We start from the raw sequence: 23,608 nt of genomic DNA, 5'->3' as shown, positions 1-23,608 counted from the left end.
TTATTAGAGAGAGAGAAAAAAAAAGGAAAAAAAGGAAAACACAAAAATTTAACATGAATATTTACAGGTAAGCATCTTCATAACAATAATTGTGGCCGCCCCCTTTAGCCAGCATACATATTTTACATTCCCCAATATGGCCGAGGCACATGTTTATAGGCATTTATTTATAGTTTGGTTTTGGGCCTTGGCTTGCCATCAAACCCCCATACCGAGCCCGTATCCCCCCCCCCCCCCCCCCCCTCCCCCCGGCTACCTTCCCCCGATTCCCGTCCATTTTCCCCTGGTTCTTGGCCACCCGACTATTCTTCCACATGTACGTTGGCCACAAACAGGTCCCGGAACAGTTGCATGAATGGCTCCCACGTTCTGTGGAAGCCGTCGTCCGACCCTCGGATGGCGAATTTGATTTTCTCCATTTGGAGAGATTCCGAGAGGTCGGACAGCCAGTCTGCAGCTCTGGGTGGTGCTGCTGACCGCCAGCCAAACAGGATTCTACGGCGGGCAATCAGGGAGGCAAAGGCAAGGGCGTCCACCCTCCTCCCCAGGAATAGATCTGGCTGGTGAAGTAGTTCTAAGGTTTGTGGGATTTTACTCCAGTTTATGGAGGCATTATTTGAAATAATTGTGGAAATCGGTGGTTGGATCTCAGAGTTTGTGTAAAGGCCTTTAAGACAAAGGAAGCCTGAAAGGAGAGGTGGAAAACATGGAGCTGGATTCCTTATCAAATCAGTGGAGCAAAAGCTTGGTTTGAAAGGATAGTTGGAAAACCTGGAGCTGGATTCGGATTAAAAACACCTGATGGAAAGCATCGTTTTGAAGACAACTTTTTGGGAGTGGAAACAATCATGTGATAATCATCTGGGGGATTTTGAGAAGAAATCCATGGAGGATTGGGTGAGCAGCATCGGCCATTTGGTTTCAGAGTGGGGTGTTATCTTCGAACACTTGATAGATTTGTGAAGCGAAGGGAGTATTATATTATAATTAAACTTTTCATGTTTAATAAAAGGATTTTTTTCTTGTTGTTAAAGACTAATTAGCAATCCTGCGACTTTGTTCCTCCGCATTTTCTAAAAAGAAAAAGTACAGGTTACAATCTTTTGAGCCAGCATTCCATTCTGTAATCTTCACGTCCAGTAACAACACCAACTGGGATCGGAACAGCGAGCAACCTTGAAGCTTGGTGAATATTCCCAGAAAAAGCAGTTGGAACATTGTGCAGAAGAACAGCAAGAATGGGATGGAAGAAATACGTACATATTTCTTATTGATGGAATGTGGGCGTCGCTGGCTGGGCCAGCATTTATTGCCCATCCCTAATTGCTCGTGAACGGAGTGGCCATTTCAGAGAGCAAACACTGTAGATCTGTAGGTCAGACTGGGTAAGGACAGGGTGGCACAGTGGTTAGCACCGTTGCTTCCCAGCAGCAGGGTCCCAGGTTTGATTCCCGGCTTGGGACACTGTCTATGCGGAGTCTGCACGTTCTCGCGTGTCTGCGTGGGTTTCCTCCGGGTGCTCCGGTTTTCTCCCACAAGTCCCGAAAGACGTGCTGTTAGGTGAATTGGACATTCTGAATTCTCCCTCTGTGACCCGAACAGGTGCCGGAATGTGGCGACTAGGGGCTTTTCACAGTAACTTCACTGCAGTGTTAATGTAAGCTTACTTGTGACACTGAGAATATTAGATTTCCTTCCCTAAAGCATTCATGAATGTCCTTTTAAAAAAGTATGTTACATTACAGATGGACGGCACACAGTGTTTAGCACTGCTGCCTCACAGCTCCATGGACCCGGGTTCAATTCTGGTCTTGGGTGACTGCCTGCATGGAGTTTTCACTTTCTCCCAGTGTCTGCGTGGGTTTCCTCCGGGTGCTCCGGTTTCCTCCCACAGTCCAAAGACGTGCAGGTTAGGTGGATTGGCCATGATAAATTGTCCCTTAGTGTCCAAAGATGTACAGGTTAGGTGGATTGGCCATGCTAAATTGCCCTTAGTATCCAAAAAGGTGAGATGGAGTTATTGAGTTGCGGGGATAGGGTAGAAGTGAGGGCTAAAGTGGGTCGGTGCAGACTCGATGGGCCGAATGGTCTCCTTCCGCACTGTATGTTCTAGTCCAAAGATGTGCAGGTTAAGTCGGCCTGCGAGGATAGAGTGGGGGAGTGGATGTGGGTGGGGTGCTCTTTCGGAGGGCCAGTGCAGACTCGATGGGCCAAATGGCCTCCTTCTGCGCTGTAGGGATTCTGTGATCTTCTGTGATCAAGAAGTAGATGGGGTTTTTTTACGACTATTGTTTCATGGTCACATAGAACATAGAACAGTACAGCACAGAACAGGCCCTTCGGCCCTCAATGTTGTGCCGAGCCATGATCACCCTACTCAAACCCACGTATCCACCCTATACCCGTAACCCAACAACCCCCCCCTTAACCTTTTTTTTATTAGGACACTACGGGCAATTTAGCATGGCCAATCCACCTAACCCGCACATCTTTGGACTGTGGGAGGAAACCGGAGCACCCGGAGGAAACCCACGCACACAGGGGGAGGACGTGCAGACTCCACACAGACACGATTTGACTTTTTTTAAAATGCAGATTTAAGACCATAAGACATAGGAGCGGAAGTAAGGCCATTCGGCCCATCGAGTCCACTCCACCATTCAATAATGGTTGATTTCAACACCATTTACCCGCTCTCTCCCCATAGCCCTTAATTCCTCGAGAAATCAAGAATTTATCAGTTTCTGTCTTAAAGACACTCAACGTCCCGGCCTCCACCGCCCTCTGTGGCAATGAATTCCACAGACCTACCACTCTCTGGCTGAAGAAATTTCTCCTCATCTCTGTTCTAAAGTGACTCCCTTTTATTCTAAGGCTGTGCCCCCGCGTCCTAGTCTCCCCTGCTAATGGAAACAACTTCCCTACGTCCATCCTATCCAAGCCATTCATTATCTTGTAAGTTTCTATTAGATCTCCCCTCAACCTCCTAAACTCCAATGAATATAATCCCACGATCCTCAGACGTTCATCGTATGTTAGGCCTACCATTCCTGGGATCATCCGTGTGAATCTCCGCTGGACCCGCTCCAGTGCCAGTATGTCCTTCCTGAGGTGTGGGGCCCAAAATTGCTCACAGTATTCTAAATGGGGCCTAACTAGTGCTTTATAAAGCCTCAGAAGTACATCCCTGCTTTTATATTCCAAGCCTCTTGAGATAAATTACAACATTACATTTGCTTTCTTAATTACGGACTCAACCTGCAAGTTTACCTTTAGAGAATCCTGGACTAGGACTCCCAAGTCCCTTTGCACTTTAGCATTATGAATTTTGTCACCGTTTAGAAAATAGTCCATGCCTCTATTCTTTTTTCCAAAGTGCAAGACCTCGCACTTGCCCACGTTGAATTTCATCAGCCACTTCTTGGACCATTCTCCTAAACTGTCTAAATCTTTCTGCAGCCTCCCCACCTCCTCAATACTACCTGCCCCTCCACCTATCTTTGTATCATCGGCAAACTTGGCCAGAATGCCCCCAGTCCCGTCATCTAGATCGTTAATATATAAAGAGAACAGCTGTGGCCCCAACACTGAACCCTGCGGGACACCACTTGTCACCGGTTGCCATTCCGAAAAAGAACCTTTTATCCCAACTCTCTGCCTTCTGTCTGACAGCCAATCGTCAATCCATGTTAGTACCTTGCCTCGAATACCATGGGCCCTTATTTTACTCAGCAGTCTCCCGTGAGGCACCTTGTCAAAGGCCTTTTGGAAGTCAAGATAGATAACATCCATTGGCTCTCCTTGGTCTAACCTATTTGTTATCTCTTCAAAGAACTCTAACAGGTTTGTCAGGCACGACCTCCCCTTACTAAATCCATGCTGACTTGTCCTAATCCGACCCTGCACTTCCAAGAATTTAGAAATCTCATCCTTAACGATGGATTCTAGAATTTTGCCAACAACCGAGGTTAGGCTAATTGGCCTATAATTTTCCATCTTTTTTCTTGTTCCCTTCTTGAACAGGGGGGTTACAACAGCGATTTTCCAATCCTCTGGGACTTTCCCTGATTCCAGTGACTTTTGAAAGATCATAACTAACGCCTCCACTATTTCTTCAGCTATCTCCTTTAGAACTCTAGGATGTAGCCCATCTGGGCCCGGAGATTTATCAATTTTCAGACCTTTTAGTTTCTCTAGCACCTTCTCCTTTGTGATGGCAACCATATTCAACTCTGCCCCCTGACTTTCCTGAATTGTTGGGATGTTACTCATGTCTTCTACTGTGAAGACTGACGCAAAGTACTTATTAAGTTCCTCAGCTATTTCCTTGTCTCCCATCACTAGATTACCAGCGTCATTTTGGAGCGGCCCAATGTCTACTTTTGCCTCCCGTTTGTTTTTAATGTATTTAAAGAAACTTTTACTATCATTCCTAATGTTACTGGCTAGCCTACCTTCATATTTGATCCTCTCCTTCCTTATTTCTCTCTTTGTTATCCTCTGTTTGTTTTTGTAGCCTTCCCAATCTTCTGACTTCCCACTACTCTTTGCCACATTATAGGCTCTCTCTTTTGCCTTGATGCATTCCCTGACTTCCTTTGTCAGCCATGGCTGCCTAATCCTCCCTCTGATAACCTTTCTTTTCTTTGGGATGAACCTCTGCACTGTGTCCTCAATTACTCCCAGAAACTCCTGCCACTGCTGTTCTACTGTCTTTCCCACTAGGCTCTGCTTCCAGTCGATTTTCGTCAGTTCCTCCCTCATGCGCCTGTAATTACCTTTATTTAACTGTAAAACCTTTACATCTGATTCTACCTTCCTTCTTTCAAATTGCAGACTGAATTCTACCATATTATGATCACTGCTTCCTAAGTGTTCCCTTACTTTAAAATCTTTTATCAATTCTGGCTCATTACACAAGTCCAGAATAGCCTGTTCCCTCGTGGGCTCCATCACAAGCTGTTCCAAAAAGCCATCCTGTAAACATTCAATGAATTCCCTTTCTTTGGGTCCACTGGCAACATTATTTACCCAGTCCACCTGCATATTGAAGTCCCCCATGATCACTGTGACCTTGCCTTTCTGACATGCCCTTTCTATTTCGTGGTGCATTTTGTGCCCCTGGTCCTGACCACTGTCAGGAGGCCTGTACATAACTCCCATTATGGTTTTTTTGCCTTTGTGGTTCCTCAACTCTACCCACACAGACTCCACATCGTCTGACCCTATGTCGTTTAGTGCTATTGATTTAATTTCATTTCTAATTAACAAGGCAACCCCGCCCCCTCTACCCACCTCTCTGTCTTTTCGATAGGTTGTAAATCCCTGGATGTTTAACTGCCAGTCCTGAACCCCCTGCAACCATGTCTCTGTGATGCCTACCACATCATACCTGCCAGTCACAATCTGGGCCACAAGCTCATCTACCTTGTTCCGTACACTGCGGGCATTTAAATATAGCACCTTTAATTCCCTATTGACTGTCCCTTTTTGTTTTCTTAGTGTGGTGGACCTTGGTTTACTGAGCCTTTCCATACACTGTGTCATATTTTGTGAGATGGGGACTATCGTAACCTCTCCTGAGCTCTGTCTTTTCGTGATCTTTTGTAATCCTAAGCAGCTACGCTTCCCACTGATTCCTTCACCTCTTGGTTCCCTGACTTTCCCTTCCCCCCCAATCTCTAGTTTAAAGTCCTATTGACCACCCTATTTACTCTTTTCGCCAGAACACTGGTCCCAGCTCGGTTCAGGTGGAGACCATCCCAACGGTATAGGTCCCCCCTGTCCCAAAACTGATGCCAGTGTCCCATGAAAAGGAACCCCTCTTTCCCACACCACTCTTTCAGCCACGTGTTAACTTCCCTTATTCTTGCCTCCCTATGCCAATTTGCACGTGGCTCGGGCAGTAATCCGGAGATTATGACCCTTGAGGACCTGTTTTTTAATTTGAATCCTAGCTCTTTATAATCTCTAAACAGGTCCTCTTTCCTAGACTTGCCTAAGTTGTTGGTACCGACATGGACCACAACAACTGGATCCTCCCCCTCCCTCTCCAATATCCTTTCAAGCCGGTCAGAGATGTCCCGCACCCTAGCACCGGGCAGGCAACATACCATACGGGACCCTCTATCCTGCTCACAAAGGATACTATCTATCCCTCTGATAATAGAATCCCCTACAACTACAACTTGCCTATTTACTTCCTCCCCTTGAATGGCCTGCTGAACCATGGTGCCTTGGTCAGCTGACTCATCCTTCCTGCAGCCCTGTTCGCCATCCACACAGGGAGCAAGTGCCTCGTACCTGTTGGACAGGGTCAAGGGCTGAGGCTCCTGAGTTCCTGACTGCTGGTTCCCTTTACCTGCCTGACTTGCAGTCACACCCTGCTGTCCCTGGCCACTGGCAGGATTTAAACTATTTACTCTGACAGGTGTGACTGCCTCCTGAAACAAAGTGTCCAGGTAAGCCTCCCCCTCCCGGATGTGCCTCAGTGTGTGAAGCTCAGACTCCAGCTCATCAACTCTGAGCCGGAGTTCTTCGAGCAGCCAACACTTACTGCAGATGTGGTCGCTGCAGCTCGCAATGGGATCTGCCAGCTCCCACATCAAGCAGCTTAAACACATCACCTGACCAGCCATCTCTAATTAATTAATTTGTTTAATTTAAGTTTACGAGTTTTAAATTTGGGGCAGATTGGTTATCTACGTAAGTAACCAGATTGGTTATCAACCAATCAGATCACAGCTTCGCTCTGACGTCACTTTTGAAAAAAAAAGTGGAAAACAGGAAGTTACCGTTAGGTCTGTATACTCACCCAGAGACTGCTTCTCCTCCTCTGAACGGCTCCCGAATCTAGGCCTCGATCCCCGGGTTACAGTGAGTTTTTATACTCACCCAGAGACTGCTTCTCCTCCTCTGAACGGCTCCCGAATCTAGGCCTCGATCCCCAGGTTAAAGTGAGTTTTTATACTCACCCAGAGACTGCTCCTCCTCCTCTGAACGGCTCCCGAAACTAGGCCTCGATCCCCGGGTTAAAGTGAGTTTTTATACTCACCCAGAGACTGCTCCTCCTCCTCTGAACGGCTCCCGAAACTAGGCCTCGATCCCCGGGTTAAAGTGAGTTTTTATACTCACCCAGAGACTGCTCCTCCTCCTCTGAACGGCTCCCGAAACTAGGCCTCGATCCCCGGGTTAAAGTGAGTTTTTATACTCACCCAGAGACTGCTCCTCCTCCTCTGAACAGGCTCCCGAAACTAGGCCTCGATCCCCGGGTTAAAGTGAGTTTTTATACTCACCCAGAGACTGCTCCTCCTCCTCTGAACGGCTCCCGAAACTAGGCCTCGATCCCCGGGTTAAAGTGAGTTTTTATACTCACCCAGAGACTGCTCCTCCTCCTCTGAACGGCTCCCGAAACTAGGCCTCGATCCCCGGGTTAAAGTGAGTTTTTATACTCACCCAGAGACTGCTCCTCCTCCTCTGAACGGCTCCCGAAACTAGGCCTCGATCCCCGGGTTAAAGTGAGTTTTTATACTCACCCAGAGACTGCTCCTCCTCCTCTGAACGGCTCCCGAAACTAGGCCTCGATCCCCGGGTTAAAGTGAGTTTTTATACTCACCCAGAGACTGCTCCTCCTCCTCTGAACGGCTCCCGAAACTAGGCCTCGATCCCCGGGTTAAAGTGAGTTTTTATACTCACCCAGAGACTGCTCCTCCTCCTCTGAACGGCTCCCGAAACTAGGCCTCGATCCTCGGGTTAAAGTGAGTTTTTATACTCACCCAGAGACTGCTCCTCCTCCTCTGAACGGCTCCCGAAACTAGGCCTCGATCCCCGGGTTAAAGTGAGTTTTTATACTCACCCAGAGACTGCTCCTCCTCCTCTGAACGGCTCCCGAAACTAGGCCTCGATCCCCGGGTTAAAGTGAGTTTTTATACTCACCCAGAGACTGCTCCTCCTCCTCTGAACGGCTCCCGAAACTAGGCCTCGATCCCCGGGTTAAAGTGAGTTTTTATACTCACCCAGAGACTGCTCCTCCTCCTCTGAACGGCTCCCGAAACTAGGCCTCGATCCCCGGGTTAAAGTGAGTTTTTATACTCACCCAGAGACTGCTCCTCCTCCTCTGAACGGCTCCCGAAACTAGGCCTCGATCCCCGGGTTAAAGTGAGTTTTTATACTCACCCAGAGACTGCTCCTCCTCCTCTGAACGGCTCCCGAAACTAGGCCTCGATCACCGGGTTAAAGTGAGTTTTTATACTCACCCAGAGACTGCTCCTCCTCCTCTGAACGGCTCCCGAAACTAGGCCTCGATCCCCGGGTTAAAGTGAGTTTTTATACTCACCCAGAGACTGCTCCTCCTCCTCTGAACGGCTCCCGAAACTAGGCCTCGATCCCCGGGTTAAAGTGAGTTTTTATACTCACCCAGAGACTGCTCCTCCTCCTCTGAACGGCTCCCGAAACTAGGCCTCGATCCCCGGGTTAAAGTGAGTTTTTATACTCACCCAGAGACTGCTCCTCCTCCTCTGAACGGCTCCCGAAACTAGGCCTCGATCCCCGGGTTAAAGTGAGTTTTTATACTCACCCAGAGACTGCTCCTCCTCCTCTGAACGGCTCCCGAAACTAGGCCTCGATCCCCGGGTTAAAGTGAGTTTTTATACTCACCCAGAGACTGCTCCTCCTCCTCCATTTGTACTGAATTCGAATTGTTGAGTGTAAAGGGAGAGGTTTGAAACATAGAACATAGAACAGTACAGCACAGAACAGGCCCTTCGGCCCTCGATGTTGTGCCGAGCAATGATCACCCTACTCAAGTCAACGTATCCACCCTATACCAGTAACCCCCCCCCCAAAACACTTGCAGTTCCCCCTGTTGAGGGACACAGTTGGACTCTAACACCACACCAGTCCAGCACACTCGGAACTCACCTTTCATCTGTTTTGACCACATACACATTGTCTGTGCCCAAACCCTGTAACGCAGCTCCCTTCATCATGGAATAATGGCACTGTGGACAAGCAAAGAATGCCAGTTAGTTATTTTATGCAGCATTCAGCATAATGGTATATAAAGTTTCTATTGGCATATTTACAGGACAAAAGGTTGTCAGAGGGCTGTGGCCGATTAGGGACTAAAATGGAGATCAACTGGTGGAGGAAGAAGGTGTGACTGAGGTATTAAAGTCCATAGAATCCCGACAGTGCAAGAGGAGGGCACTTGGCCCGATCACCGCTATGCAAAAAATACCACCTTGGCAGTGCCAACCTGGTACCCTGGCAGTGCCACCTGGGCACCTTGGCAATGCCAGGCTGGCACTCAGGTGGCACTGCCAGGCTGGCAGTGTAAGGATGCCCAGGTGGATTCAGCAGTGCCAGCATACCACCCTGCCCAAATAGTCTTCCAACACCAGGTTAAAGTCTAACAGGTTTGTTTCAAACACTAGCTTTCGGAGCACTGCTCCTTCCTCAGGTGAATGAAGAGGTAGGTTCCAGAAACATTTATATAGACAAAGTCAAAGATGCAAAATGATACCACCCTGCCCAAAGAGCATGCACCTGGGGGCCTCAGATCTCTTGGAGATCCCCCACGAGGGCCGTTCCATCTGGCCCCCATGTGGAGACCAGTACTGGACAGCGATCGCCCGAGGTTGAGCAGGACAGATCCCAAAGCCTCAGGTACCTCGGAATCTGCACACTAAAGTGAGACTAGCTGTCTCGCTCCGATATGGATATTTGCCAAAACATGATCCTGCCCACATCTTGCGAGATCATGTTGGATCTCGAGGTGTTGCGAGCCGGGTAGATCCCGTGAGCGGGGTCTCTCAGCTTCTATTGGCCATGTTGCGCAGTGGCAAGCTACTTTTCGGGCGCAGCATGGCCGTTCGATCGCGGCCAACGTTTCAAGTGGGAGGGGAGGGCTTGGTGCAGTGGGGCTGTTGTACCATTAGCATCCTTCTTCATAATTATCACCACTGTTTACAGTCCCTTTGTCATCTGTCAACGACACCTTTGTCAATCTCCACCTATAGCTGCCCCCCCCTACACAACAGTATCAAACTGACCCTATTTCCAGTTCTCCAGCTTTGACAGAGTCATCCAGACTGGAAACGTTTGCTCCCTTCTCCCTCTCCACAGGAGCAGAATTAGGCCACTCGGTCCATCGAGTCTGCTCCGCCATTCAATCATGGCTGATATTTCTCTCATCTCCATTCTCCTGCCTTCTCCCCATTACCCCTGATCCCCTTATTAATCAAGAACCTATCTATCCCTGCCTTAAAGACACTCAGTGATTTGGCCTCCACAGCCTTCTGTGGCAAAGAGTTCCACAGATTCACCATCCTCTGGCTGAAGAAATTCCTCCCCCTCTCTGTTTTAAAGAATCGTCCCTTTAGTCTGAGATGGTGCTTCTAGTTTTTCCTACAAGTGAAAACATCCTCTCCATGTCCACTCTATCCAGGCCTCGCAGTATCCTGTAAGTTTCAATAAGATCCCCTCTCAACTTTCTAAACTCCAACGAGTACAGACCCAGAGTCCTCAACCGTTCCTCATATGACAAGCTCTTCATTCCAGGGATCATTCTTGTGAATCTCCTCTGGACCCTTTCCAAGGCCAGCACATCCTTTCTTAGATACGGGGCCCAAAACTGCTTACAATACTCCAAATGGGATCTGACCAGATCCTTATACAGCCTGAGAAGTACGTCCTTGTTCTTGAATACATGAAAGTTAACACTGCATTTGCCTTCCTGTGCCATTGTTTCCAATGCCTGGGTTGATAACCAGAAAACACAGATTTAAAGATGATTGGCATTATGCAATGAGTGGTTAAGATTTGTTTTATATGAAAGTGGATACAGATTCAATAGGAGCTTTCAAAAGGGCAGCAGATAACGACAAAGAAAACTGCAGAGATATGGAGAGACGAGACAGGGACCGGGATGAACTGGCTTGTTGTTCACCAAACCGGCAAGGACTCTGATGATGGAATGGGGACCGGCACTGGTCCAGTCCTAGTCTCTCGCTACGCTTCCATCTATTTTCACCACTGCCAGCTGGTATTGGACCGGAGATTGAAAGTCGCCACACACTGTTGCAAAGGGAAAGAGAAAGGGGGTCTTGTTTGAGAGAAAAAAATGAAGGAAAGGTTCGAAGGAGCACGGATGAGGTTATCATGAAAATAACAGAAGGCTAAACATTCAAAGTGAAAGAGGGACCGTTCCTCAGCGTCTCCGAGCTCACTGACTGACATAGCCCGGCATTTCAACATTTCAAGTTTCAAATTCCCATCCTGGTGTTCAAATCCTCGATAGCCAAAGCTCTCCCCGAGGGCAAGTATGTCCACCGGCCCACGAAAATCTACGGTTGTGCCCCAGGAACAACTGCCAACCTTAAATGACGAGCTTCTCGGATGGAGTCAAACACTGCAAAGGTCATCTCCAAGTGCAAAGTCAGTTCTTATTAATAGCAGCTGAGGCAACGAGACAATCCTCAACGAACTCACCTCTTCAGAGGTAAAGACTACCAGTCTCGGCATGTCCCACAGGCCCCGCTTCTTGACTTCAGGGAAGATCTTGTACCTGGCCAAATTCATAGCATACATATTGGACATCGAGCCTCCTGTGGACAGAAAAAGCACAGAAAAAAAAACATGGCCGACTCGTGCAGTCCCCTCACACCACCAGTTGCTCGAAAGCTAATATTTACAGATTGACAGAAGGCAACCTAGATTACTGCTCTCCCTGGGGAGGCTGGGGCACAATGTTGTTGGTGATGGGCCTAAGGGTTCAGAATAAATATCTTCTCAAAAAAAAAGGAGCCAGAGCCAAAATTTATGTTGACCCTGATACTATGCCTAAATATTTTACAGCAAGACCAGTTCCATATTCCCTGTTGGATAAGATACAGACCGAGCTTGGGTGTCTGGAAAATCTAGGCATAATAAGGCCCATGTGATTCACAGAAGGGGCAGCACCTGTCGTCCCTGTCTTAAAGCCGGACAAATCAGTCCGCCTCTGTGGGGATTAGAAGTTTACGGTCAATTGGGTTTCCAAACTGGATAGGTACCCCGTACCGAGAATAGGAAAATCTGTATGTCAAGCTAGCAGGTGGCCAGACATTCACTAAGTTAGATATTAGCCACGCCAATCTTAAACTCAAATTGAACAAGCCTTCCTGTAAATACGTAACAATCACCACTCACAAGGACCTGGTATGAGTATACTCGTTTGCCCTTCGGGGGTCTCGTCAACATGCGCCATATTCCAACAGATTATGGAGCACATACTCCAAGGGTTACCGAAAGTGGTGGTGCACTTGGATGACGTTCTGATCATGGGGTCTTCAGAATGAGACCACCTGGCAAACCTAGAGAAGGTCTTGCAGCAATTGTCAAAAGCTGGGGTATATCTAAAAAGGGAAAAATGAATTTTCCAAGTGGGCAAAGTGCATTTAGTCTATCGGATGGTTTAGAAAAGGGCTTCATCCAGTAGAGGGCAAGGTGAGGGCCATCAGGGAAACACCAACTCCAAGAAACACAACGGAATTGAAATCTTTCCTGGGATCAGTCAAACCATAGCACAGTGGTTAGCACAGTTGCTTCACAGCTCCAGGGTCCCAGGTTCGAATCACGGCTTGGGTCACTGTCTGCGGAGTCTGCACGTTCTCCCCGTGTCTGTGTGGGTTTCCTCCGGGTGCTCCGGTTTCCTCCCACAGCCCAAAGGTGTACGGGTTAGGTGGATTGGCCATGATAAATTGCCCCTTAGTGTCCAAAGCAAAGGTTAATTGGGGTTACTGGGTTACGGAGATAGGGTGGAGGTGTGTGCTTGAGTGGGGTGCTCTTTCCAAGGGCCGGTGCAAGCTCGATGGGCCGAATGGCCTCCTTCTGCACTGTAAATTCTATGATTATGGGATGTTTATCCTGAATTTGGCAAAAATAGCAGACGTGGTCTTGGGAGGCTCCACAGGCCGAGGCCTTGGAGAAAGTAAAATGACAGCTGCTGTCATCCAATTTATTGGCCCATTTCGACCCTAAAAAAGGAACTCATCCTGACATGAGATGCTTCCCCTTATGGGGTTGGACGGTAGTCTCACACCGCTGGAAAGACGGGGCAGAAAGGCCCATCGCCTCCACATCCAGGACTCTCTCGGATACCGAATGGAGATATTCTCAAAATCGAGAAGAGGGATTGACAGTTGCAGTTGGTGTAAAAAGTTTCACCAGTAAGTCTACGGCAGGCGTTTCACAATAGCGATCGACCACAAGCCTTTATTGAAACTTTTTTTTGAGAATAAAGGCAATCTCCCCTATTGCTTCTGCCCGGATACAGCGTTGGGCCCTGTTACTTGCACCGCCCTGGAACACCAATAGTTAATGTTGATGCCTCGAGTTGCCGCCCCTGCCTTCAAGCCCGACACCCTTGCCAGTGTTAGAAGTGGTCATGATGACCCTAATTTTAAAAAAAAACATACAATACCAATGTCCTCAAAGGATAAAGTCTTGGACGCCGATGACCCAGCACTGTCAAAATTGAAGTACATAATCCTGAACTGAACGGCAGAGTCCGAGGACAATCTTCAGACCACATGAAATCTTATCTGACCCAGAGAGAGGAACTCTGTGTCGAGGACCGTATCATTCTTTGGGGGTCCCGAGTAGTGGTCACCTACCGAGGGTGCCACCCGATTCTACAGGAGCTATATAATGACCACCCTGGGGGGTCTCCAAAATGAAATTTGTCCCCAGGAGCTGTGTCTGGTGGCCAGGTCTCAACTTAGACATCACAGACTTGGTGAAGCAGTGCAAAACTCCCTCCTTCAGCTTCTCCAACACCCATGGGAATGGCCAGGCAGGCCATGGGTACGAGAGCATGTGTACACTTTGCCGGGCCTTTTACGGGTTCCATGTTTTTGATCCTGGTAGATGCACACTTCAAATGGTTGGAGATACACCGCACGGACTCCACGACCTTCCACGCTATGATCAAGAAATTAAGACAGAGCTTTTGCACGCATGGAAGACCACAAGTCCAACAATGGCACTGCCTTCACCAATGCGGAGTTACAAAGCTTCATATAATCTAGTGGCATCAGACACATTAGAACAGCACCTCATTACCCGTCGTTGAATGGGGTGGCAGAACACGCGGTGCAGACCTTGAAAACCGGCATGAAAAATAAACCGACAGCATCCATAGAGACCAAATTGGCATGGTTACTATTGGAGAATAGGACCACTCCTCATGCAACGGGAATGGCCCAGAGGAACTGTTAAAGGGACCGCGGCTTCGTAGGAGATTAAACCTCCTATTCCCAAGCCGCACGGGGAGGATGGAGTCCCAACAAGAGAATCAGAAGATAAATTATGACTCCGAGATCCAAAAGCACATTGAAGACAGGTGATCTGATCTATGTGAGGAACTTTGGAGATGGCTCCAGCTGGGTTCCTGAAGTTACATTGGAGAAAACGGGACCAGCGTTCTACAAAGTGAAAATCCAGGATAAGATCTTGAGGAAACATCTGGAGAACCTTAGAAAGTAGGGATCCCATCCCTGTGCAAACTTCAATACCAGCCATAGGGGTGGCCACCGCCAGTGCAGGGCTCCCACCTGTCGTGAACCCGGTATCCGTCTCCCCCGGTAACGAGGATTTAGGTTCCAAGATGGAAGCCGAGGAAACAGGTGCTCCGACACCGAGAAGGAATCCACGCCGGTAACTCTCAGGCGCTCTCTCCGCAAGCGAAGATCTCTAATGCAGTTCACACCAACTGGTCCAGTTCCACCCTCGACGGACCTCAGGAGGATCTCAGGAAGAGACATCCTCGCTGTGGGAGTTCGGAGGGAGAAACGGACTTGATGGGGGAGGGATGTTATGGTGGCCACGAAGGAATCATCAATGGATCTCCCCAAATCCCCTATTAAGTGGGCGGTTAGGGGTAGGAAATGTAAGGTGGAAGCTTCAAACTCGCTGTTCCGACCCAGACTGGCATCTCCGTCGGTCTCTGGGCTTGGACGTGTGTATTGAAAGCCATGGCAGCGGCCTTCGTCGTTCTTGCAATAAAGAGCTTTGGTGTTGGAAGACTGGACTTGGCAAAGTGATTACATTCAGCATCATTCAAAGCGGATAAACCACCAGGTCCAGATTGAACACATCTCAGGCAGCTCAGGGAGGAAACAGCACAGGGGCCGACCATTGTTTCCCAATAACGGACATGGTACCTAGGCCTGCAACACGAGGGAGTGAGGAATAGCCGGAGTAATAACAAACCAGTCAACCTCACCTCAGTGCCAGATAAATTCTGAGAGCTGATATAAATCATCATTCAGAAATACACGGATTCGTCAGAGACAGTCAGCAGAGATTTGTTAAGGCACGTTTGTGTTTAACTAACTTTTGTTTCATTTTTTACAGGATGTGTACATCGCTGGCCAGGCCCAGCATTTGTTGCCCATCCCTAATTGCCCCTTGAGAAGGTGGTGGTGAGCTGCCTTCTTGAACCGCTGCAGTCCATGTGGTGTAGGTACACCCACTGTGCTGTTAGGGGGGGAGTTCCAGGATGTTGCCCCAGCGACAGTGAAGGAACGGCCGATATATTTCCAAGTCAGGATGGTGAGTGACTTGGAGGGGAACCTGCAGGTGGTGGGGTTCCCAGGTATCTGCTGCCCTTGTCCTTCTAGATGGTAGTGGTCGTGGGTTTGGAAGGTGCTGCCGAAGGAGCCTTGGTGATTTGCTGCAGTGCATCTTGTAGATGGTACACACGGCTGTCACTGTGCATCGGTGGTGGAGGGAGTGAAGGATGCCTTGTCCTGGATGGTGTTGAGCTTCTTGAGTGTTTTTGGAGCTGCACTCATCCAGGCAAGTGGGGAGTCTTCCATCACACTCCTGACTTGTGCCTTGTAGATGGTGGACAGGCCTTGGGGAGTGGGCCCACTCTCCTGCCCTATCTCCGTAGCCCCGTGCATTGACCATGGTCGATCCACCTACCTTGCACATCTTTGGACTGTGGGACAAAACTGGAGCATTCGGTGGAAGGACACGGAGACACGCGCACACACACCCAAAGCCAGAATTGAATCCGGTCCATGGCGCTGTGAGGCAGCAGTGCTAACCACTATACCATCACGCCATATTTGTGATGGATGGAAGGTAATTGATGAAGCAGCTGAAGGTGGTTGGGCCTCAGACACTATCCTGAGGAACTCCTTACAGTGATGTCCTGGAGCTGAGATGATTGACCTCCAATCACCACAACCATCTTCTTTTGTGCCGGGTATGACTCCAACCAGTGCAGGGTTCTCCTCACAACTCCCCATCCCAGTCTTGATTGAATGGAGAAGTAAACACGGAAGTTTGATAAGGTTACATGTTTGATGTAGTCTGTATGGATTTTAGCAAGCCTTTTCACGAGGCCCCACATGGCAGACAGATCAGAAAATGAACAGCTTCACGGGTAAGTTAGATTCAAAACTGGCTCCAAGGTGGGAAGATTCCAGATTTTATTGACTGAATTTAAATTCCACCAGCCGGCGAGGTGGGATTTGAACCCGTGTCCCCTGAGCCTGGGCGTCTGGAATCCTCGTCCAGCGATGTTACCACGACACCACCTTCTGGAAGGGCAGTGTAGAATGTGAGCATTCACAATGCATGGCTACCTCCTAGCACAGAGTCTCCCCCGAAGTGGTGATCAGTTTACCAGGAGACCGATCGAATGCAGTGCCCAACACGGAATTGGATAGGCTCCGCCGCTTCGAATATTAGACAAGGCGTTAGCCATGAGCGAGGAATGCTGGAAGAGCGGTATCGAAAATAAAGCATACAGCCTGACCCTGGGTTTGACTGTCGTGGCACTAACCTGGGCAGAAAATTCCATCGCCACACTGCCATCCAATAAGTGCGCAAAGCTTCTTCAACACCACCTCCTCCATCAGCACAAAGACTGGCGCAATCTCATAGGTGTATCTGTGTGAGAGGAGGAGAAAAAGAGAGAGCGCGTGAGAGAAGGAGAAAAAGAGAGAGCGAGAGCACGAGAGAAGGAGAAAAAGAGAGAGAGAGAGAGAGCCCGCGAAAGAAGGAGAAAAAGAGGGAGAGAGAGAGCACGTGAGAGAAGGAGAAAAAGAGACTGCGAGAGAAGGAGAGAAAGAGAGAGAGCGAGAGAAGGAGAGAGAGAGAGAGAGCGCGTGCGAGAGAAGGAGAAAAAGAGAGAGAGAGCGCGCAGGAGAAGGAGAAAAAGAGAGAGCGCGCGAGAGAAGGAGAAAAAGAGAGAGCGCGCGAGAAGGAGAAAAAGAGATTGCGAGAGAAGGAGAGAAGGAGAAAGAGAGAGAGAGAGAGAGAGCGTGCGAGAGAAGGAGAAAAAGAGAGAGAGCGCGCAGGAGAAGGAGAAAAAGAGAGAGAGAGAGCGCGCGAGAGAAGGAGAAAAAGAGAGAGAAAGAGCGCGCGAGAGAAGGAGAAAAAGAGAGAGAAAGAGCGCGCGAGAGAAGGAGAAAAAGAGAGAGCGCGTGAGAAGGAGAAAAAGAGAGTGCGAGAGAAGGAGAGAAAGAGAGAGAGCGAGAGAAGGAGAAAGAGAGAGAGAGAGCGTGCGAGAGAAGGAGAAAAAGAGAGAGCGCGCGCAGGAGAAGGAGAAAAAGAGAGAGAGAGCGCGCGCGAGAGAAGGAGAAAAAGAGAGAGCGCGTGAGAAGGAGAAAAAGAGAGTGCGAGAGAAGGAGAGAAAGAGAGAGCGCGAGAGAAGGAGAAAGAGAGAGAGCGAGAGCGTGCGAGAGAAGGAGAAAAAGAGAGAGAGCGCGCGCAGGAGAAGGAGAAAAAGAGAGAGAGAGAGCGCGCGAGAGAAGGAGAAAAAGAGAGCGCGTGAGAAGGAGAAAAAGAGAGTGCGAGAGAAGGAGAGAGAGCGAGAGAAGGAGAGAAAAAGAGAGTGCGAGAGAAGGAGAGAAAGAGAGAGAGCGAGAGAAGGAGAGAAAGAGAGAGAGCAAGAGAAGGAGAGAAAGAGAGAGAGCGAGAGAAGGAGAGAAAGAGAGCGAGAGGAGAGAAAAAGAGAGCGAGAGAAGGAGAGAAAAAGAGGAGAGAAAAAGAGAAGGAGAGAAAAAGAGAGCGAGAGAAGGAGAGAAAAAGCGAGAGAAGGAGAAAAAGCGAGATCGAGAGAAGGAGAGAAAAAGAGAGAGCGCGAGGAGAAAAAGAGAGAGCGCGAGAGAAGGAGAAAAAGAGAGCGCGAGAGGAGAAAAAGAGAGAGCGCGAGAGAAGGAGAGAAAGGAAAGAGAGAGAGAGCGTGAGAGAAGGAGAAAAAGAGAGAGCGCAAGAGAAGGAGAAAAAGAGAGAGAGTGAGAGAAGGAGAAAAAGAGAGAGAGAAGGACAAAAAGAGAGAATGGGAGAGTGAAAAAAAAAAAAGATGTTGAGGGTAAATCAACTTCTGACATGTGGGAGGCTTTCAAGTGTCAGTTGAAAGGAATTCAGGACCGGCATGTTCCTGTGCGGAAGAAGGATAAATACGGCAAATTTCGCGATCCTTGGATAACGAGAGATATTGTAGGCCTCGTCAAAAAGAAAAAGGATGCATTTGTCAGGGCTAGAAGGATGGGAACAGACGAAGCCTGTGTGGAATATAAGGAAAGTAGGCAGGAACTTAAACAAGGAGTCAGGAGGCTAGAAGGGGGTCACGAAAAGTCATTGACAAATAGGGTTAAGGAAAATCTCAAGGCTTTTTACACGTACATAAAAAGCAAGAGGGTAGCCAGGGAAAGGGTTGGCCCACTGAAAGACAGGGGAGGGAATCTATGTGTGGAGCCAGAGGAAATGGGCGAGGTACTAAATGAATACTTTGCATCAGTATTCACCAAAGAGAAGGAATTGGTGGATGTTGAGTCTGGAGAAGGGTGTGTAAATAGCCTGGGTCACATTGAGATCCAAAAAGACAAGGTGTTGGGCGTCTTGAAAACTATTAAGGTAGATAAGTCCCCAGGGCCTGATGAGATCTACCCCAGAATACTGAAGGCTAGAGAGGAAATTGCTGAGGCCTTGACAGAAATCTTTGGATCCTCACTGTCTTCAGGTGATGTCCCGGAGGACTGGAGAATAGCCAATGTTGTCCCTTTGCTTAAGCAGGGTAGCAAGGATAACCCAGGGAACTACAGGCTGGTGGACAAATGTGAGGTAATGCATTTTGGAAGGTCTAATGCAGGTAGGGAATATACAGTGAATGGTAGAACCCGCAAGAGTATTATCAGGCCCGACAAATTGATTAGAATTCTTTGAGGGGGTAATGAGCAGGATAACCAGTAGATGTAATACACTTGGATTTCCAAAAAACATTCGATAAGGTACCACACAAAAAGATAAGAGCCCATGGTGTTGGGGGTCATATAATATCATGGAGAGATGATTGGCTAACTGATAGAAGACAGAGTTGGGATAAGAGGGGCATTTTCTGGAAGGCAACCTGTAACTCGGGGACTTCCGGTTGTGACCATGGAGTGAATGGTCACATACATGGCTGCTCCTGCTCAATGTCACAGAAAAGAGCTCTTTTTACACAGAACTGGGTGGAATTTTGAAGAAAAGGCGTAGGCGAATGTTAGAGGAGTAGTTTACCCTGTGGTAGGTCTTCTGATCATCAGACCGGCAGAAAACAGTGAGAGATTTGGCTGAAAAATTGAAACAATCTTGGGCTGTAGCGACAGCATGCAGGCGGGGAAGGGCTGATGCAAACTGGAAGGCCCCAGATACTGGAACTGATGGCTTTTATCAAGGAGGAATTCCATAAACAGAGGAAATAAATGAGTGAGGATCATGCAAAGGCCATTGCAGAAGCTGTGGCACCCCTGAAGAGTTCTCTGGAGCGGATGGAGAGGTGTTCGGAGGTGCAGGGGTCAGAGATTCGGGAGATTGAAGGAGTGATCTCAGACCACGGTGACCGTGTGGTGGCTCTGGAGGCAGAGGTGGGGCTCCTAGGAGACCTCTGTAAAACGCTGAGGTGGAAGAGCAGGAGAATGCCTCGCAAAGGCTGAACCTGCGAATAGTTGCCCTGCCTGAAGGAGTGGAAGATGTAAGTGCCACGAGGTACGTCTCGAGGATGCTGGTAGGGCTGGTGGTGGAGAAGGTGCTGGATAAGGCGCCTGAAGTGGACCGAACGAATAAGTCCCCGAGGCAGAAGCCTAGAGCTGGGGAGCCGCCGCGGGCTGTGATCGAGAGGCTCCACAAATTTGTGGAGAAAGAAAATTCTGCGGTGGGCCAGGGAGAAGCGTACCTGCGACTGGGAGGGACATTGGAGCCGAGTTGGCAAAGCAGAGGGCAGGTTTGAACAAGGCCAAGGCGGTGCTGTACCGGCGGCAAATCAGATTTGGGGTGCTCTACCCGGCAAAATTATGGGTGATGTTTGGAGGCCGGGAGTATTATTTTGAGACCCCAGAAGCGGCAACCTGTAACTAGTGGAGTGCCACAGGGATCCGTGCTGGGGCTTCAGCTATTTTGGGGTGGCATGGTGATTAGCACTGCTGCCTCACAGCGCCAGGGACCCGGGTTCAATTCCGGCCTTGGGTAACTATCTGTGTGGAGTCTGCACATTCTCCCCGTGTCTGCGTGGGTTTCCTCCGGATGCTACGGTTTCCTCCCGCAGCCCAAAGAAGTAAGAGTAGGTGGATTGGCCACACTAATATTTCTCCTCAATGTCCAGGAGTGTGCAGGTTAGGTTATAGGATTACGGGGATAGGGCAATGTGGACACTTGTAAGTGGGCAGAGTGCTCATTCGGAGGGTCGGTGCAGACTCGATGGGCCGAATGGCCTCCTTCGGCACTGTATATTAATGACTTGGATGGCACAAGAATAGGTGGGAAGGCAAATGGTGAAGATGACACAGTCTACAGAGGGATATCTAAAGGTGAGGGAGTGGGCAAAAACTTGGCAGATGGAATATAATGTAGGAAAATGTGAAGTTCTGCGCTTTGGCAGGAAGAATAAAGAAGCTGAATATCATTTAAATGGAGAAAGACTGCAGTAAGCTGCAGCACAGGGAGATTTGGGGGTCCTCAAGCATAAATCACTAAAAGCTAGCTTGCAAGCTCAGCAGATCATTGGGAAGGCAAATGACATGTTGGTCTTTATTTCAAAGGGAATGGAGTATGAAAATAAGGAAGTCCTGCTAAAAGTGTACAAGGCTATATTTAGACCAGTTTTGGTCCCCGTATCTAAGGGAAAGATATACTCCCATTGGGTGCAGTCCAGAGAAGGTTCACTTGGTTGATCCCGGGTATGGAGGGATTTTCATACGAGGGTAAGTAGGGTGGGCCTGGGCTGCCTCACGGCACCGAGGTCCCAGGTACAATCCCGGCCCTAGGTCACTGTCTGTGTGGAGTTTGCACATTCTCCCCGTGTCTGTGTGGGTCTCACCCCCACAACCCAAAGATGTGCAGGGTAGGTGGAATGGCCACATTAAATTGCCCCTGAATTGGGAAAAATGAATTGGGTACTCTAAATTTATTTTTTAAAAAGGTCGGGCCTGTACTCATTGGAGTTTAGAAGAATGAGAGGCAACATTATTGAGACATATCGGATTCTCAGGGGACCTGACAGGGTCGATGCTGAGAGGTTGTTACCCCTTGTGGGAGAGTCTGGGACCACAGGGCAGAATCTCAGAGTGAGGGGTCGCCCATTTCAGACAGAGATGAGGAGGAATTTCTCCTCTCTGAGGGCAGTGAATCTGTGGAGTTCTTTACCGCAGAGAGCTGTACAGGCCGGGCCGTTAATATGTTCACAGCTGAGATTTTTAATCAGTGAGGGAATCGAGGGTTCTGGGGAGAAGAGCGAGGGAATCGAGGGTTCTGGGGAGAAGAGCGAGGGAATCGAGGGTTCTGGGGAGAAGAGCGAGGGAATCGAGGGTTCTGGGGAGAAGAGCGAGGGAATCGAGGGTTATGGGGATAAGAGCGAGGGAATCGAGGGTTATGGGGATATGAGAGGGAATCGAGGGTTATGGGGATAAGAGTGAGGGAATCGAGGGTTATGGGGATAAGAGTGAGGGAATCGAGGGTTATGGGGATAAGAGTGAGGGATCGAGGGTTATGGGGATAAGAGTGAGGGAATCGAGGGTTATGGGGATAAGAGTGAGGGAATCGAGGGTTATGGGGGTAAGAGTGAGGGAATCGAGGGTTATGGGGGTAAGAGTGAGGGAATCGAGGGTTATGGGGGTAAGAGTGAGGGAATCGAGGGTTATGGGGATAAGAGTGAGGGAATCGAGGGTTATGGGGGTAAGAGTGAGGGAATCGAGGGTTATGGGGATAAGAGTGAGGGAATCGAGGGTTATGGGGATAAGAGTGAGGGAATCGAGGGTTATGGGGATAAGAGTGAGGGGATCGAGGGTTATGGGGATAAGAGTGAGGGAATCGAGGGTTATGGGGATAAGAGTGAGGGAATCGAGGGTTATGGGGGTAAGAGTGAGGGAATCGAGGGTTATGGGGATAAGAGTGAGGGAATCGAGGGTTATGGGGATAAGAGTGAGGGGATCGAGGGTTATGGGGATAAGAGTGAGGGGATCGAGGGTTATGGGGATAAGAGTGAGGGAATCGAGGGTTATGGGGGTAAGAGTGAGGGAATCAAGGGTTATGGGGGTAAGAGTGAGGGAATCGAGGGTTATGGGGATAAGAGTGAGGGAACCGAGGGTTATGGGGATAAGAGTGAGGGAATCGAGGGTTATGGGGATAAGAGTGAGGGGATCGAGGGTTATGGGGATAAGAGTGTGGGAATTGAGGGTTATGGGGATAAGAGTGAGGGAATCGAGAGTTATGGGGGTAAGAGTGAGGGAATCGAGGGTTATGGGGGTAAGAGTGAGGGAATCGAGGGTTATGGGGATAAGAGTGAGGGAATCGAGGGTTATGGGGGTAAGAGTGAGGGAATCGAGGGTTATGGGGATAAGAGTGAGGGAATCGAAGGTTATGGGGATGAGTGAGGGAATTGAGGGTTATGGGGATAAGAGTGAGGGAATCGAGGGTTATGGGGATAAGAGTGAGGGAATCGAGGGTTATGGGGATAAGAGCGAGGGAATCGAGGGTTATGGGGATAAGAGCGAGGGAATCGAGGGTTATGGGGATAAGAGTGAGGGAATCGAGGGTTATGGGGATAAGAGTGAGGGAATCGAGGGTTATGGGGATAAGAGTGAGGGGATCGAGGGTTATGGGGATAAGAGTGAGGGAATCGAGGGTTATGGGGATAAGAGTGAGGGAATCGAGGGTTATGGGGATAAGAGTGAGGGAATCGAGGGTTATGGGGATAAGAGTGAGGGGATCGAGGGTTATGGGGAGAGGGCGGGAAAGTGGAGTTGAGGAATATATCAGATCAGTCGTGATCTCATTGAATGATGGAAAAGAGTTGATGGGCCGATTGGCCTACTTCTGCTCCTAGGTGTCGTATGGCCTCACACTTGTATGAACCCAATAGGAAGGACAAGAGAATTCACATGCAAATGTGCGGCTTAGTAATGGCAGAAATGTGGAGATACCTCACCTTGTTGATGTTGAAGAGGGGAGGGGGTTGTTGGGGTAGAGAGAAAGAGAGAGAGAAGGGGGATAAAAGAGGAATTTAAACCAGGGAAACAAAATAAAAAGAGTTCCATCTTTTCCGATCAATGGAGCTGTTCACAATACCCACTGG

At 48.9% G+C, this 23,608-nt stretch overlaps 1 protein-coding gene across 1 annotated transcript in view; it reads right to left on the bottom strand.

Moving 5' to 3' along the window:
- csad (cysteine sulfinic acid decarboxylase) overlaps positions 1 to 23,608 on the bottom strand; it is a 79,545-nt gene that overhangs the window by 24,689 nt on the left and 31,248 nt on the right. The window contains exons 5-7 of the mRNA XM_038786316.1: positions 16,838 to 16,944; positions 11,491 to 11,606; positions 8,920 to 8,999 (exon numbers count right to left, since the gene is read on the bottom strand). Of these exons, the coding sequence (XP_038642244.1) occupies positions 8,920 to 8,999; positions 11,491 to 11,606; positions 16,838 to 16,944 (303 nt within the window). The remainder of the gene's footprint in view (positions 1 to 8,919; positions 9,000 to 11,490; positions 11,607 to 16,837; positions 16,945 to 23,608) is intronic.

This window comes from Scyliorhinus canicula, chromosome 28 (assembly GCF_902713615.1).
Source record: "Scyliorhinus canicula chromosome 28, sScyCan1.1, whole genome shotgun sequence".
NCBI classification, from domain to species: domain Eukaryota; kingdom Metazoa; phylum Chordata; class Chondrichthyes; order Carcharhiniformes; family Scyliorhinidae; genus Scyliorhinus; species Scyliorhinus canicula.
This window is presented reverse-complemented; position numbering and strand designations above follow the sequence as displayed.